Source organism: Physeter macrocephalus, chromosome 5 (assembly GCF_002837175.3).
Source record: "Physeter macrocephalus isolate SW-GA chromosome 5, ASM283717v5, whole genome shotgun sequence".
In the NCBI taxonomy this organism is placed as follows: domain Eukaryota; kingdom Metazoa; phylum Chordata; class Mammalia; order Artiodactyla; family Physeteridae; genus Physeter; species Physeter macrocephalus.
The window spans coordinates 693,684-709,517 of record NC_041218.1 but is presented as its reverse complement, the minus strand read 5'-3'; the positions used below and the strand labels follow the sequence as shown (position 1 = coordinate 709,517).

The following is a 15,834-nucleotide window of genomic DNA, read 5'->3' as shown; positions in this document are numbered from 1 at the left end:
GTGTATGTGCCTGGGTGTGTACATGTATTTATCTGTGTGTGTGTGTCGAAGTGTGTGTGTGTCCGTGTGTATCTGTGTGTGCCTGTGTGTTTTGCAGATGTTGGGTGAGGCTGTGTTACTACAAATAAAGTGCCTGTTTGCTAACAACCCTATCCACTTTCAGGGACCAGGAAACAATGTTTTAAGCATTTTATATCCAAACATGACAATCTGTTCCTTATATGCGGGTCTTTACTGTGATTTAGGGAATGTACTGGGGTTTTAGGCGCGTGTGTACCTCTTTGTAGACTTCCCACTTGGAGTAACGGAGAACAGGCTCCTGGCTAGTGTTTCCACGTAGAAAGTCTGATCTTCAAGAACAGATCACTAAAGTTAGGGGTTTGATATCTGTACGTATTTCACAAAAGCTGGGACTTACAGAAAATCTTCACATTTGTGTTTAATTATTGCGATTGATAAAACTGTCCTGTTTTTATTTCTGATGCCTTTTCAAGTTACACTGGCTCAGACGTAATAGGCATATAAATGATCAGGAGCTGCACGGTTCTTTGCATCTCAAATCATGGCTACAGCTTCCTTGACCATTTTTTAATGGATGAAATTTCATGTTCTGTGTGTAATTTAACTGAAGTCAATTTACTTTTCTGGTACTTTATCTATTTTTCTCACTAATTGCTAATCAATGCAGGTAGAACCACCTCATAAATGTGTCTTTAAATTGACTTATTCATCTTCCCTGCGTGTCCGCTGCTGGAGGATTGTTTGTGACACTGTAATACGTTACAGCAGCGAAGAGAGCGTCCATCTCTGTGTGTGCGACACTGTAGCAGTTAGCTCTCTGATTGACTTTTGCCCTGTCGTTCGGCTTGAAGTAGGTCAAAACTTTCTAAGTGCACATTTTCTACCTCAAAAGATTAAGAATGCAGTCCCTGCACGTCGGTCTCCACTGGCCCCTTTCCCACTTCCTTGCACTGACCTTCAGGCTCCAATAACATGGGATGCTTTAAGTTGTCACCCAATGTGCTCAGGAAAAAAAAAATCCGAATTATAAACAGAATCTTTGCAAAGAACACGCAGTGACCTGGCTCTCACTCCTTTCTCCATAATCCCAACCTTGTCTAATGATCATTTCGGTGCCATTTTATTTCTCACGTAAACAGAATTCACGGCTCAGTCAAGTCCTCCACAGCATTGCTGCCCACCCCACCCCCCATCTGTTCTGGCCATCAGGGGCCTCAGCAGAGGGTGTCCCCAGGCTCCCGGCGTCTGTCCCGCACGCAGCATCCACGACACGGCTTTGCCTCTTCCCGGCTCTCAGGCAGTGCTTGCTTTGCTCCCCCCAGGACTGGGGCTGGGCGTCCTGACACCACACTCTGAGCTCATTGCTACCTCCTGAATGGGTCACTGGTTTGGGGCCAGCTCCTTAATCTCTTTTAAGGTCACCTGTCCTGTCCCAAGATTGCTGACTGTGGATATTCACACATTTACGGGGTACAGAAAGCTCTGGAAGTACCCTGTGGAATGAAGGTCTGGCAGGATTCTTGGTCGGTTTGGTTACCCACGTAATAAACATAAGTGTCACTAGACCCTTCCTTCCTTCCTTCCTTCTTTAGTCAACAGCTCTGGGCCAGACACCCACCTGTACACGGGATGTGCCAGGCGCCAGGGATGCGCTGGGAAGGGGGTGGGGGGTCCGAAGGTGGGACTCCTCCATTAATAGTGACTCAGACCTGTCACTTCAAAAACTGCCTGGAAAGCCTAAAGGTGATGGCCGCGGACTGAATTTGAAGTAAGATACATAGTTACAAACACTAAAGATGATGAAAGTGAACCAGTCACAGGCCAGAGAGGGAAAGAAAGAAAGCAGAGAAATCAGGGGTCTCTGGCCAGAGGGGCTGCGAAAAATGCCACCTAATATTGTTTATAAATGCTGCACGCAAAGTAAGAGACTCCAAAGGGCAGAATTTTAAAGGATTAATTAGACAGCAAAACAGAGAGAACACAGGAATGGTAATACCGATTTTAGAAAAGTGGGATCAAGACAAAAAGCACTAAAGATGAGGAAGTCTCCATTTAAAAACGGCAGCAGGTGTGATGATCCACAGTGAAGAAGAAATGCTGTGAGCGTGTATGGGCTGAACGTCAGAACCCAAAGTGTGTAAAGCGAAATATGTTAAAAATGGAAGGAAAATTTATGGAAATAGTTTTTGTCTGAGAAATTTCAGTAAATAAAAATATAAATAAGGATATTTGATTTTGAGTAATATAATTTATATTTATATGTAATTATAAATTTTATATATGATTATAAACTATATATAAAAATCTGTACTCTGTAAATAGTGGATACAATAGTTTTTTGAAGTATCCATTGAAAATTAATAAAAGTATGGTATAAACTAGGCCACAAAGAGAACCCCAAATTTCTAAAAAGTAAAAACTGAACATGTCACATTCTCTAACTAAAATGCAATAAAACTAGACACTGATTTAAAGTCTAAAAACAAGAGCACATAAATATGAACAAAGGAAAGAGCCTACACTTACTGCCCCCAAAGGATATAAAATTACAATTACAGATAATTTAGAACAAAAGCAAATGAGCTCATCAACATTACAGGATGATGCCAAAACCACACTCATAGGCAAATGCATAGCCTTAAGTGATTTCACTGCTTTTCAACAATGAATAAATAAAAATAAGAACAAAACTTTCAGCTCAAGAAGTTTCATAAAAACAATAAATCTAAGAATGGTAGAAAGCGAAAAGTCCAAGAGATAATTATTTTTTTAAATTGTGTTAAAAGGGTAAAGAGAAAAATCAATGGCAAAGGTGTGATAATTACACATATGGTGAATGATTTTTTAAATTATAATACAGTACTGTGACTCACCCTAAGTTAACAAATTTGGAAATCCCTATGAGAAGGATAATAGTTCTCTGCAAAAATGTAAAACCTGTGAGCATATTTCACCAATAATCTCAGAAAACAATGAAAGTGTTATGAGATTTACCTACAAAGAAAGATCATTTAAAAATATATACCAGGCAGCAGACAATTTCAACACTAAAGAAAGTTTTGCAGAAGGTTTTTGAAAAGAAGGAAAACTATTCTGTGTGTATCATGATGATCCTATAACCTTGACAAAAGCTGGGGAAGAAGAGGGTGGGTGACCAGGATTCCTGTCACCAGGCAGAGGCCCCATAGGACACACGGCATCTCCAAATGGGACGTCCGGCAGTTTAATAAAGGAACTGTTCGCAAAGACAGAGCAGGACCAAGAGAACCGACAGGCTAACGGTGGAGAAGGGCTGGGTCTATGGAGGAGGAGTTAAAGGGTCACAGCGGGGGTCCAAGCAGCCAGGACCCTGGCAGAGCCGTGGGTGCGATGCCTTCCCGCCCTCCCAGCCGGGGGTGCACCACGGCCAAACCCACCCAGCCCAAGGCCAAGGACCTGCTGGTGCCGCCCAGGAAGCCCATCTCTCCGGGGCAGAGCGGCCGAGGGGGGAGGGAATTAACACCCTCAAGGAAGAAATTAGAACTCCCACCTCGAGAGGGCTATGAGCTCCCTTTCCGCTGGCAACTGTACCTCGTGCCAACTACGGAACAGACCAGAAAGCTACTTCTATAAAAGGTGGTATGCGAAGAGTTGCTAGCCTTAAATATAAAGACTATGCAGAAAGAAACCAAGCAGAAAAATACAAAAAAAACTTTGTATATGGACAAAGATCACGCACAGAAATCCATATAGAGAATTCCAATCTCTACATATGTGTATTTTTAAACTTTTAATCTCACTTGTAATCTAAAAAAGCGAAGTAACCATTTTTCATAACAAATGGACAATTATTTTAAATGACAATATTAACACTGGTAAGAACGCGGTGACCTAGGTGTTTGTCCGTGGTCTCACCGTGTCTGACTTCTCAGGGCTGCTCTCTCTGGAAATGCTCTTTCCCTGACGACAGTCTGGCCTTTCCGCCGTACGTGCGGACTGTCTAGACTATGTAAAGAGTTGTTCCTGCTCGGTCTTCCCAATTCTCCTATTCCTCTGCCCTTTGGCCTCCTCAGCGGGGTTCAAGGTTGTCTGGGACAGTGCACCCCACTCAGGTACATCCTCCCCAGGAGGCGAGGAGCAGCGGGCGGTGCTGAAATGCCCAAATGTCATTGAAAGACCAGCGTGAAGAGTCTGAACTCACCCAGATGAAAATGGAAATTCAGGATAGCTTGACTTTGGTTTTTGAGTTTTGTTTTTACAGCACAGACTACAGTGGCACATTCTCCTTGTTAAAGCTCAGTATTCCAGCGAGAAAGACAAAGGACAGCTCCTACCCTCAAGAAGCTCACGGTCTGGCCAGTGAGAGAGCCGCCACGGTGAACGTGTTTTCACGTTTGGCGCATTTAATCCCGCGGGACCTGGTGGCTTAGCTGCTGCCTCGGCTCGACAGCATGGGCAGGAGGGCAGACGGCTGATGTTTCTGTCACTGAGATTATTTTAACTGAGGCTACGGACAGAGAAAACTCACTCTCTGAGGGAAGAGTGGACTTCCAAGCGAAGCCTTGGGGGAAGGTGGTCTCCCTGTTTTATAAACGCCGGCTGGGGGTCGAGGCGGCCCGCGCCGGGCGCTCTGTGGACCAAGTCCTCACCGGCCGGGGTCTGCGTCCCCCCTGCACAAGTGGGCAAGGCGTCTGCACCTCCGCACGTGTGCAGAGAGGACGAGATGGAGCGAATCCAGCTCACACGGGCTGCCGTGCTTGGGGAACGGCACGCCTTTCATGGTTTAATTTGCTTTTTGTACTAAAGTGAACATAAATTCTTACTGGGAAGTGAGAATTACTGACTTCTCTGCTTTCAACCAAGGCTCTGAAGATGCAGACCTTCCGAGGGTCTCGGGAAGGTGGGGAGGACCTTTGGGCACGTCTGTTGGTGAGAACGGCCCCCTGTGGGCGGGTGACTCCCATGCACCGTTCCCCTGGGGCCAGGACCCCATGGGGGGAGGAAGCCCCTCCTGTTCCTTACACACATTCCAACTTCCTGGAACGTCTACACAGAAAGACAGGGTACTTTGCTACGTGACACAAGGAAAAGGGCTGGTGGATGCTGGCGCGGCCGCCAGCGAGGAGCCATAAACCAAGTGCACTTTACCTGGCTGCGCTGGAGGCCTCAGGGCGTCGCGGGGAGGTCTGGGGAAGGCTGGCGAGCTCCCGCGCCATCACGTGCTGGGTGTAGTCATCCTGCCACGTGAGCCCTGCGGGGAGAGTTGCAGGAACTGCGTTAACGACATGGAAGTCGAGCCAGAGCTCCCGTTTCCGTCTCTGAGTAACTGCTGCTGTTCCGGGTGTTCTCCCACAATGTCATCCACCGGGCAAGGTCCGCTCACTAGAGTTTATTACAAGATCTTCTCCTTACAGAAATTCCAGGCCTCTGCGGCTCCTCCACCTGAAATGCGGTGGGTGCTTTGCTGTATGCAGGGGCCGGCTGCTGCAGGGCAGGGGCGTGCGCTGCCGTTAGAAGAGAGGCTCCAAGTCAAAGATGCAAACTCTGCCACCTGGAAAGGTCTGGTCACAGCAAAGACATTCCTCACCCAGACGCGCGCCTAATGGCCACCACTCAGCACCACTCTGCCTGCTCGCTGCCTCCACGTCCTGGAGATTTGTTCTTCACAACCCCGCCCTGCTTAAGAGCCACACGCTTGAAGTGAAATAAGGGCTATTGTTACTGTGAAAGCAATTATCACGGGGCTTAATGTACTGTATCTGGGAGCCAATTACATTATATTTATACTCAAATGTTATGACAAAGAGCTTTATAACAAGGGCGAAGTAGTTATGAAGGCAAAATCCATGTGATTATGTATTAATTACATGCACTGCAGATCACATGATAATTATGCTCAGAATTACCAAATAACCCCTAAGAATAATTATTATGCAATTTGTACATTTTAGATCTTACGGTAACACTTTAGCACTTAGAACTACCCCATGCAATTATCTGTAATTATCTAATCACTAAATATCATGTAATTACAGAGATATATTTTTATGCCCTGTACAAAAACACATTACCAAAATCTTCAAATCAGGACCGCTGTGCTTGTTTGTGTGTGTGTGTGTGTGTGAGTGCGGTACAAGAAGGTCCAGGACTCGCTGAGAACACATATTCTGGGTGGAATTAAAAGAACGGCTCTTACACATAAGCTGCCTTCATGAACACACTTGAATATTTTTTCAAATGCAAATCTTAACGTTTTTTTAAAATTTACAAGTGGCAAGGTTCAAGCAGTTGGAATAGTTCTGAATCTCAGAAGGTCCGATGGCATTATCCAAAGTGGGAGCTGTGGGGAAGTTCGGCCCCCCACCGGCTGCATCCACAGCAACCAGCAAGCAGCTCAGTTTGCGACATGACATTTCGGGAGAGGTCCCTGCAGGGAGACCCAGCCCCGCTGGCACCGTTACCCTTACTTTAGGGACTCAGTGTGCTTAATAATAAGCAAGTCTGTTCCATTTGCCAAAAGCAACTAGAAAACACCCCACGTGAAATGCGTTTGTGTGGCTATTATCGGTCCATTCCCAGGAGTATTCACAATTGGAAGCACATCTGCAATATTAGCATAACATCTAGCACTGCAGGCTCAGAAAACAGGCGCGGTTTAACCACATCATTCCCTAAAGGATGGTCTTCATGTCAATAGCCACCAGGAAACAGAAAAAATCACGAGCGCAAAAAGGACTTTCTGTGAAAAAAACATCATTTTTAAAATTTAAATAACAGAACTTCGGTAATATTTTTATCTAAAGAGCACAGAAGTCTAAGCTGTGCTAACTCTGAGGTCTGTGAGGAGGCCTCAGTTGCAGCAGGTGGCCACCTGATTGAGGTGGTGTATACGGGCCGTGAGGGGAACCCTGAACCCCAGCCCAGATCTCTCAGCTTTCCTGGGAGCAGGCAGGAACTGGGCACTTGGATAGAAAAGCAAAGGAATGTGTAGGTCTGGGGGCCTAGACGTCCTCCATGAAGTTCTCTCCAAGGCCAGTCAGAGGAGGTAAAACCCTGGGAAGCGAGGGTCCGGGTCTGGAAGATGAGAAGACACTCTTCCCATCAGGTACAGCCAATACCTGGAAACCATACGTGGGGAAGGCTGTGCAGTGTGGAAAGAAGACGGGCCAGGGACGCAGGGACCCAAGAAACAGGTGCTGGGCCCCCTGGGGTTCCCTTGGGCTGTGACCTCAGACTTGGAACTGAATCAGCCACCAACGCTGGTGCCAACGAGGCCCAGCTGAAGTTACCTCTCCCTAGTTAGAGGGCCCGGAGAGAAGCGACTTCGCACGTTGCCGACAGTACAGCTCTGCTTCCACCAAACACCACAAAGGCCGAAAGGGAGCCTGGGCGTCCCCCCCTGTGAGGCCAGAGTGACTATGCCAGTGTCATCGGAGCAGCCAAGTGGGGAGGGGGACTTCCCTCCCCACTGGGTGGTAACCACCCCCTGGTGTGCCAGTGGAGACCATGTGGGGAGTTCAGACTCCCACCTACCTGCTGCCCAGCAGTGAGGACAAGAACCCTCCCTCAGGTGCCAGCAGAGACCTGGTGGGGAACCTGGGCTTCGACCTCCATTGCCAGTAACAGAGCCCCTACCCCAGCAGAGAGTGCCAGAAAAAGCCAGTTAAAACACAAGTTTAAATGAGATCTGGAGACTCATAACATGATACAAAAATGCCCAGGTTTCAACAGAAAAGCACTCTTACCAAAACCAAGAAAACCTCAAACTGAAGGAAAAAAGACAATCAGCACACACCAAAACTGAGATGTCAGCCTTAGCTGACAAAGACTGTAAGGCAGCCATGGTAAAAATGGTGAACAATCATGAACACTCTGGAAACAAATGAAAAAATGGGAAGCCTCAATAGAGACACAAATATTAAAAAAAGAAAAGTGAAAATGTTATAATTTAAAAATACAACAACCAAAATAAACAGCTCACTGCACACACTTAATAGAAGGATGGAAGGGACAGAGAGAAGAATCAGTGACCTGGAAGAGAGAACAATAGAAATCACCCAATTTCAACAACAGAGAGAAGACAGTCTGAAAAAAAAAAAAAGGGACAGAGCCTCTGGGTTGTGGGGCTATAACAAAAGATCTAACTTTCATGTCATCAGAATCCCAGAAGGAGAGGAGAAAGAAGGCAGGGCTGAAAAGGTACTCAAAAAAATGATGGCTGAAAATTTCTCACTTTTGGCAAGAGATATAAACCTAAAGATTCCAGAAGCTGAGCACCTCAAATGGGATGAACCCAAATCTCCTCCAAGGCACATAATAATTATACTTCTTAAGACTATATGCAAAGGGGCTTCCCTGGTGACGCAGTGGTTGAGAGTCCGCCTGCCGATGCAGGGGACGCGGGTTCGTGCCCCGGTCCGGGAAGATCCCACATGCCGCGGAGCGGCTGGGCCCGTGAGCCATGGCCGCTGAGCCTGCGCGTCCGGAGCCTGTGCTCTGCAGCGGGAGAGGCCACAGCAGCGAGAGGCCCGCGTACCGCAAAAAAAAAAAAACACAAAAAGACAAAAAAAAAGACTATATGCAAAGAAGAAAATTTTAACAGTAGCCAGGGAAATGACACCTTACCTATGAGGGGAACATAATTCAAATGACAGAGGATTTCTCATCAGAAACCAAAGAGGCCACATGAAAGTTCTGAAAGAAAAAGCTGTCAATTCAGAATCCTGAAAGTCTACCAATCCAGATACCTAGTGAAAACATTGTTCAGGAATGACAGGGAAATGAAGACATTCTCAGATAAATGAAAATGAGAGCATACTTTGCCAGGAGACCTACCCCAAAAGAACTGCTATATGAACTTCTCTAAATACAAAGGTGATGATAGAAGAAATGTGGAACATCAAGATGGAAAAAGAGCATGAAAAGTAAAGGTATGAGTAAATACGATAAGCTTTCCTTCTTCTGAGCTTTCTAAATTATGTTTGACAGTTGAAACAAACATGATAACACTGTCTGATGTGCTTCTAAATATACATAGAGGAAATATTTAAAATAATTATGATAAACAGGGCAAACCATAAAAGGAGGTAAGGTTTCTATACCCCACTCAAAATGGTAAAATGATGACACCAGTAAACTACGATAGTTTTATATATATATAATGTATGTACTATCTATACCAACTACTAAAAAGGCTATCAAGAGATACACTCAAAAACAATACAGATAAATCAAAATGGATTTGTAAAAAACGGTTAATATAACCTAAAGGAATGCAGGAAAAATACAGACAAATATAGAACAAATAGAAAAAATAGAACAAATAGAACAAAAAAATAATAGTTTAAGTCTTAATAAATCAATAATTACATTAAATATAAAAGGGCTAAATATACCAATGAAGACAAACATCGATTGAGTGGATTAAAAATGCATGACCCAACCATATGCTGTTCATAAGAAACTCACTCCAGCTTTCAAGTTGAAGTAAAAGGATAAAAAAAGATATTTCATTAATTAAAGACAAGTAGCAGTGGCTACCATAATAGCAGATAAATTAGTATTCATAACAAACAAAATTACCAGGGACAGAGACATAATATAATGATAAAAGGGTAAATCTGCCAAGAAGATATAGTAATCCTAAATGTATACACACCAAGCAACAGAGCTGCAAATATGAGAAGCAGAAACTGACAAAAGTTTCTACATTGTCATCATCCCAATTACCCTCCTAAACATGTGCATCTTCATCCAATTAAAGTGGACCATATCATGGAACATAAATAAAACTCAGCAACATGAAAAGAAACAAAATCATTCAGAGTATGTTCTCCAATCACAGTGGAGTCAAACTAGAACTCAATAACATAAATATAACAAGAAAAGTCTCCAAACACTTGGAACTTAAACAACACTTCTAAACTAGCCACGGATCAAAGAGAATCCAAGGGGAAAAATACATTGAACTGAGTGAAAATGAAAATACAACATATCGAAATTTGCGGGGCACAGTTAAAGCTGCAGTGAGTGAAATTTTTAGCACTAAATACTTACATTAGAAGAAGTCTCAAATCAATCATCTAAATTCCCACATGAAGAAGCTAGAAAAAGGAGAGCAAAATAAACCCAAAGCAAGTAGAAGGAAGGAAATAATAAAGAGCAGAAATCAACAAAATTGAAATTAAAAACACAGAGAAATCAGTGGAAACAAAAGCTGCTTTCCTGAAAAGATCAGTAAAATTGGCAAACCTCTAGCAAGACTGACAATGAAAAAGAGAGACCAGTCACAAATTATCAATATCAGCAACGAAACAGAGGACATCAGTACAGACCCTGCAGACCTCGCAAGGGAACAAACAAGTCTACACACATAAACATAGCAACTTAGATGAAATGGACCCATTCTTCGAAAAACACAAACTACTACAACTCATCCAATATGAAATAGATAATTTGATAGCCCTATAACCATTATGAAAATTGAATTCATAATTTAAAACCTCCCCAAAAAGATATTTCCAGACCCAGATGGTTTCACTGGATAATTCTACCAAACATTTAAGGAAGAATTAATATGAATTCTACACAATTCCTTCCGGAAAACAGAAAAGGAGGAAATAGTTTCCAATTAATTTTATGTAGCTAATATTAACCTGATACCAAAAGCAGACAAAGACAGTACCAAAAAAAGAGAAAAAGAAAAAAGAAACATACATACCAATATCCCTCATGAATACTGACATAAAAATCCATACCATGATATTAGCATATAAAATCCAGCGATATATACAAATAATGGTACATCATGGGGTTTATTCCAGGGATGCAAGACTGGTTTAATCCAAAATAAATCAATTAATTCAACACCTTTTCATGATGGATAGTCTCACAAATATAGAAATTGAGAGGAACTTCATCGACTTGGCAATGAACATCTACACAAGCCTTACAGCTAACATCATACTTAATGGTGAGAAGTTAGAAGCTTTCCCACTACAATCAGGAAAAAGGTAAGGATGTCCTCTTGCACCACTTTTACTCAACAGAGCCAAAAGTTCTCAACAGTGCAACAGGGCAATATAAGGAAATAAAAGTCATGCAGATGAAAAAGGAAGAAATAAAACTGTACCTATTTCCAGATGACATAATTTTCCACATGGAAAATTCCAATGAATCTACAAAAAATACTCCTAGAATAAATTATTTTTCTATATTAGCTATGAACACAGTAAAACTAAAATATTATTTACAGTCACTCACGAAGTAAAATATTTAGGTGTAAATCTAATAAAACATGTGCACTGAAAACTACACAATGCTGATGAAAGAAATCAAAGATCTAAATAAATGATAGACATAATGTGTTCATGGACTGGAAATCGCAGCATAATAATGATGTAAACTCTCCCCAAATTGATATACAAGTTTAACACAGTTCCTATCAGAATCCCAGAAAAATTCTCTGTAGATACAGACAAGAAATTTATGTGGAAGAGAAAAGGAACTAGAGAACTTAAAACAGTTTGGAAAAAGAAGAAGGAAGCAGGAGGAGTCATCCTACCTAATAATTCTATACCTATTGTCTTATTAATAGGCACAGTAATCAAGGCTGTGTAGTACTGGTGGAAGGAGAGGCAAAGAGATCAACAGAACAAAACAGAGAACCCAGAAACAGACCCACACAGAAACACCCAACAGATTTTTGACAAAAGTGCAAAAGGAACTTAATGGTTGAAAAATTGCCTTTTCAACAAATAGTGCTGGAGCAATTGAGCATCCAGAGGCAAAAACAGGAACCTTGACACAGGTTTCATGGTTTACACAAAAAGTAGCCAAAACGGGTCATGGATGTAAATGTAAAATATAAAACAGTAAAAATTATAGGGGACTAGAAAAATGAAAATCTTTAGAACCTAAGGCTAAGCAATAAGTTCTTAGACTTGACACCAAACATCATCCATAAAAAGAAAAATTGATAAACTAGATCTCATCAAAATTAAAAACTTTTGCTCTGTGAAAGGTCCTATTAAGAGGAGGAAAAGACAGATAGAGTGGGAGAAAACAATTCAAACTACATATCCAACAAGTGACTACTATCTGGAGTATACAGAGCACTCAGAATTAAACATTAAAAAATCCAATTATAAAATGGGCAAAAGACATGAGGAGACATTTCATCGAAGAGGACGTACAGATGGCAAATAAGCACCCAAAAAGGTGTTCCACATCATTAGCCATCAGGCACATGGACGTTAAACACACGATGAAATATCACTACACACCTCTCAGAAGGACTAAAATTAAAAATCGTGGCAACACCAAATTCTGCCGAGGATCTGGAGAAACTGGGGCACTGTTACATTTCTAGTGGGACTGAAAGATGGTACAGCCACTCTAAACAGTTTGGCAGTTTCTTTAAAATTAAACACGCACATCATACAACCGAGCGGTTGAACCCCTGGCCACTGATTCCAGAGAAACGAAGACTTACGTTCACACAAAAACTTGCAAACAAATGTTTATCGCGGTTTCATTTATAATACCCCCAAACGAGAAAGAGCCCAGATGCCATCCAGTGAGTGAGGGTTAAACAAACAGGTCCATCCACACCACGGACCAGTACTCAGCAGTAAAAATGACTCAGGGAGTAAAAGGGAGGGACTACAGACACAGCCACAACCTGGATGAATCTCCAGAAAATTCTGCCGAGTGAAAAAGCCAATCCAAAAAGGTTATGGTGTGCCAGGGCAGGGCTTGACATGGTTGGTGAGGGTGCGAGTCCAGTGAGCGGGCAGAGGGGGGTGGAGGGTTGCTGTGAGGCCACAGGAGGCCCTGGACACCACACAAGGAAGGGCTGGCGTTTTCTGCATGCAGCACGGAGCCTTAAAAACGTTCTGAGTAAGACAAAAAAATCCAACTATGTCTTAGAAATTTGAAAAAATAACAATATGAAAAAAATTTTAAATTTTAAAACAATAAAAATATCTACCCATGAGCCAGGCACTCTTCTAAGCACTTCCTGTTTTAATCCGTATGATTTGTGAATAATGAGTTAAAGATAGTAGAGAGAAGGAAAAAAGCATTTGGTAAGAGTTGTAAAAATTGTCTATTTCAAGAGACTACGAGGTTGGGCTCTCAAGGACTGATAGCGCGGGTGGCCTGAGCTGCAGGTCTAGGGGGAGTAAAGGGGCAGGTGAGGTCAAAGGCTGTGGCAGCTGCACCACAAAGAACAGAAAATCGTGAAGGAGGAGGACGGACCTCATGGGGGGGAGCTCACAGACGGGGGACCTCACGGAGGAGAGGGGACCTCACGGAGGGGGGACCTCACAGGGGAGGGGAGACCTCACAGGGGAGAGGGGACCTCACAGAGGAGGGGGGACCTCACAGAAGGGGGCCCTCACAGGGGAGAGGAGGCCTCACAGGGGAGAGGGGACCTCACAAGGGTGGGGGGACCTCACAGAGAAGAGGGGACCTCACAGGGGACGAGGGGACCTCACAGGAGAGAGGAGACCACAGAGAGGAGAGGGGACCACACAGGGGAGAGGGGACACATCACAGAGGAGACGGGACCTCACAGAGGGGGGACCTCACAGTGGAGAGGGGACCTCACAGGAGAGAGGGGACACATCACAGAGGAGACGGGACCTCACAGAGGGGGGACCTCACAGGGGAGGGGGGACCTCACAGAAGGGGAACCTCACAGAGGAGACGGGACCTCACAAAGGGGGGACCTCACAGTGGAGAGGGGACCTCACAGAGGAGGGGGGACCTCACAGTGTGGGGGGCCCTCACAGAGGAGAGGGGACCTCACAGGGGAGGGCGGACCTCACAGGGAACTGGGAACTCATAGAGGGTGGCCCTCAGCGGCAAGCAGGTTTTGGGGGGACAGCAGCGCTGGCAGCATCTAGGCTCTTGGGAAGACACGGCGGTAGGCCCCTGGAGGCCACCCTTGGCAGGAGCTGCCTGTCCTTGGAGAGGAGCAAAGCGCTCCGTAACCCGCAGCGAGGAGTCACCTGGGAATGGTACGGAGCATGAGCCCAGGGAGAAAGGGGCGTTTTCTCAACAGGACACGTAAGGTGACCACAGGCCTCAGCCAGTTCTCCTTCGTGAGGAGGGTCCAGACTCACAGCGCATCCCTGAGGCTGGGGGCGTGAGCCTGGCCTGGAGACCAGGGAGCCCCGGGTCAGAGGCGACACAGTTAAGCCCCTGAGCGGGTGTAACTCAGGTTTTCATCGTTGTGGAGGATGAAGGTATTGCAGGAAGTAGTAAGTCAGGCTGGAACCTCCACATCCAGGACTTTCAAAGATGGTGCCATATGGTCAAGATGATTTTCTCTGCCCCTTTGAAAAATGTTTTCAGAGCCAATTTACAAACCATACAAGAAATCAGTCTTGTTATTATATATTCACACTTCATTTTCACACTGAAAACTAGGATAATCAACTTATTTATTGACTTGGTTGTAAATAACTTATTAATCCCACCTGGAAGCAAATAACTTTCCACCTGAAGGTTCCCAGGAGTCACGGAAGCAGCCTGCCTGAGTTTCCCAGGCCAAGCAAACCCTATTCATCAATTTAAAAGAAAGTGGAGACTTCCCTGGTGGGTCAGTGGTTAAGAATCCGCCTGCCAATAAAGGGGACAAGGGTTCGATCCCCGGGAAGATGCCACAGAGCAACTGAGCCATTGTGCCATAACTACTGAGCCCATGCACCACAACTACTGAGCCCGCGTGTCTAGAGCCCATGCTCTGCAGCGAGAAGCCACCGCAATGAGAAGCCCGCGCACCACAACGAAGAGTAGCCCCCGCTCGCCACAACTAGAGAAAGCCCCCGTGCAGCAACGAAGACCCAGTGCAGCCCAAAAAATAAATAAATTTAAAAAATTAAAGTATTTTTAAAAAACAGAAAGTGGGTTTATCTGGCAGCAAAAGCAGAGCATGGCAGGACTCAGGCAGGGCAAGGAGGTTACCCCAAGGGTCTGCGTGGCCCACCTGCCCACTGCAAATGCGTTCTTCCTTCCCTGAGTCACCGTCACTGTCAAGCCGACATGAGTCTCACCAGGAGTCCTGTTTGCTGGAAACTATCTTATCTAGAGTTCAGGTTTCTGACTCGTCGCCCTGTGACTCCCTTTCCCCCCATTCTTTAATGGGAACTTCCTCCCTATTGTACTGCAAGTCCCCCAGGAGGGGGCCAGCTGGGGGCTTTCCCCCCGACATGAGCTCCACTGGCCCAGCAGCAGCCTTAGCATTCCAGCGAATGATTTAACAGTGAGAGGGCCTCTACCGCAGGCCTTGAGTATCAAAGGACCCTGGAAGAGGCCACAAAATCAGGGACCCAGTGACATGGGATGTGGGACAGAGGCGGGGCAGTGCTGTGACACCAGGTGCAGACCCCACGCAGCATCCGTCCGCGGGTCGCCTGATGCTGGGCCCAGGCCGCATCGCACCCCTCCTGGAAGAGGCTGCAGGTGCTCAGAGACCCCCCGTGAGGCCACCATCTCCTCTGCCGTCAGTCACAAAGCAGTAGGTCGTCCGAGCCTTCCCCGGATAGCAGGAAACTTCACAGGAAACTTCACAAGGGGGAGTGTGTTGGCCTCACAGGGCTTGCAAACCACGCGGTCCAGACAAGAGTGAGCAAGTCTGCTTTACTGGAGCGACACAGAAACACTGTTGCAGCCACGACCCTCACAGTGAGCCCTGGAGCCTGGTTCTCCTCTCCCTCCCATCTTCCCTCCCCTCCCCCTCCTCCATCCTCTCCCTCCACTCTCCCCTCCCTCCCTCCCTCCTCCCCTCCTCCCTCACCTCCCCTCCTCCCTCTCCTCGCCCTCCCC

The 15,834-nt window shown here is 45.2% G+C and overlaps 1 protein-coding gene across 1 annotated transcript in view; it reads right to left on the bottom strand.

Annotated features, from left to right (window-relative positions):
* The window catches only part of PTPRN2 (protein tyrosine phosphatase receptor type N2), a gene marked incomplete at its 5' end in the record, with an annotated part of 716,488 nt that overhangs the window by 463,457 nt on the left and 237,197 nt on the right, over positions 1-15,834 (bottom strand). The window contains 1 exon segment of the mRNA XM_055084697.1: positions 5,149-5,251. Within this exon segment, the coding sequence (XP_054940672.1) occupies positions 5,149-5,251 (103 nt within the window).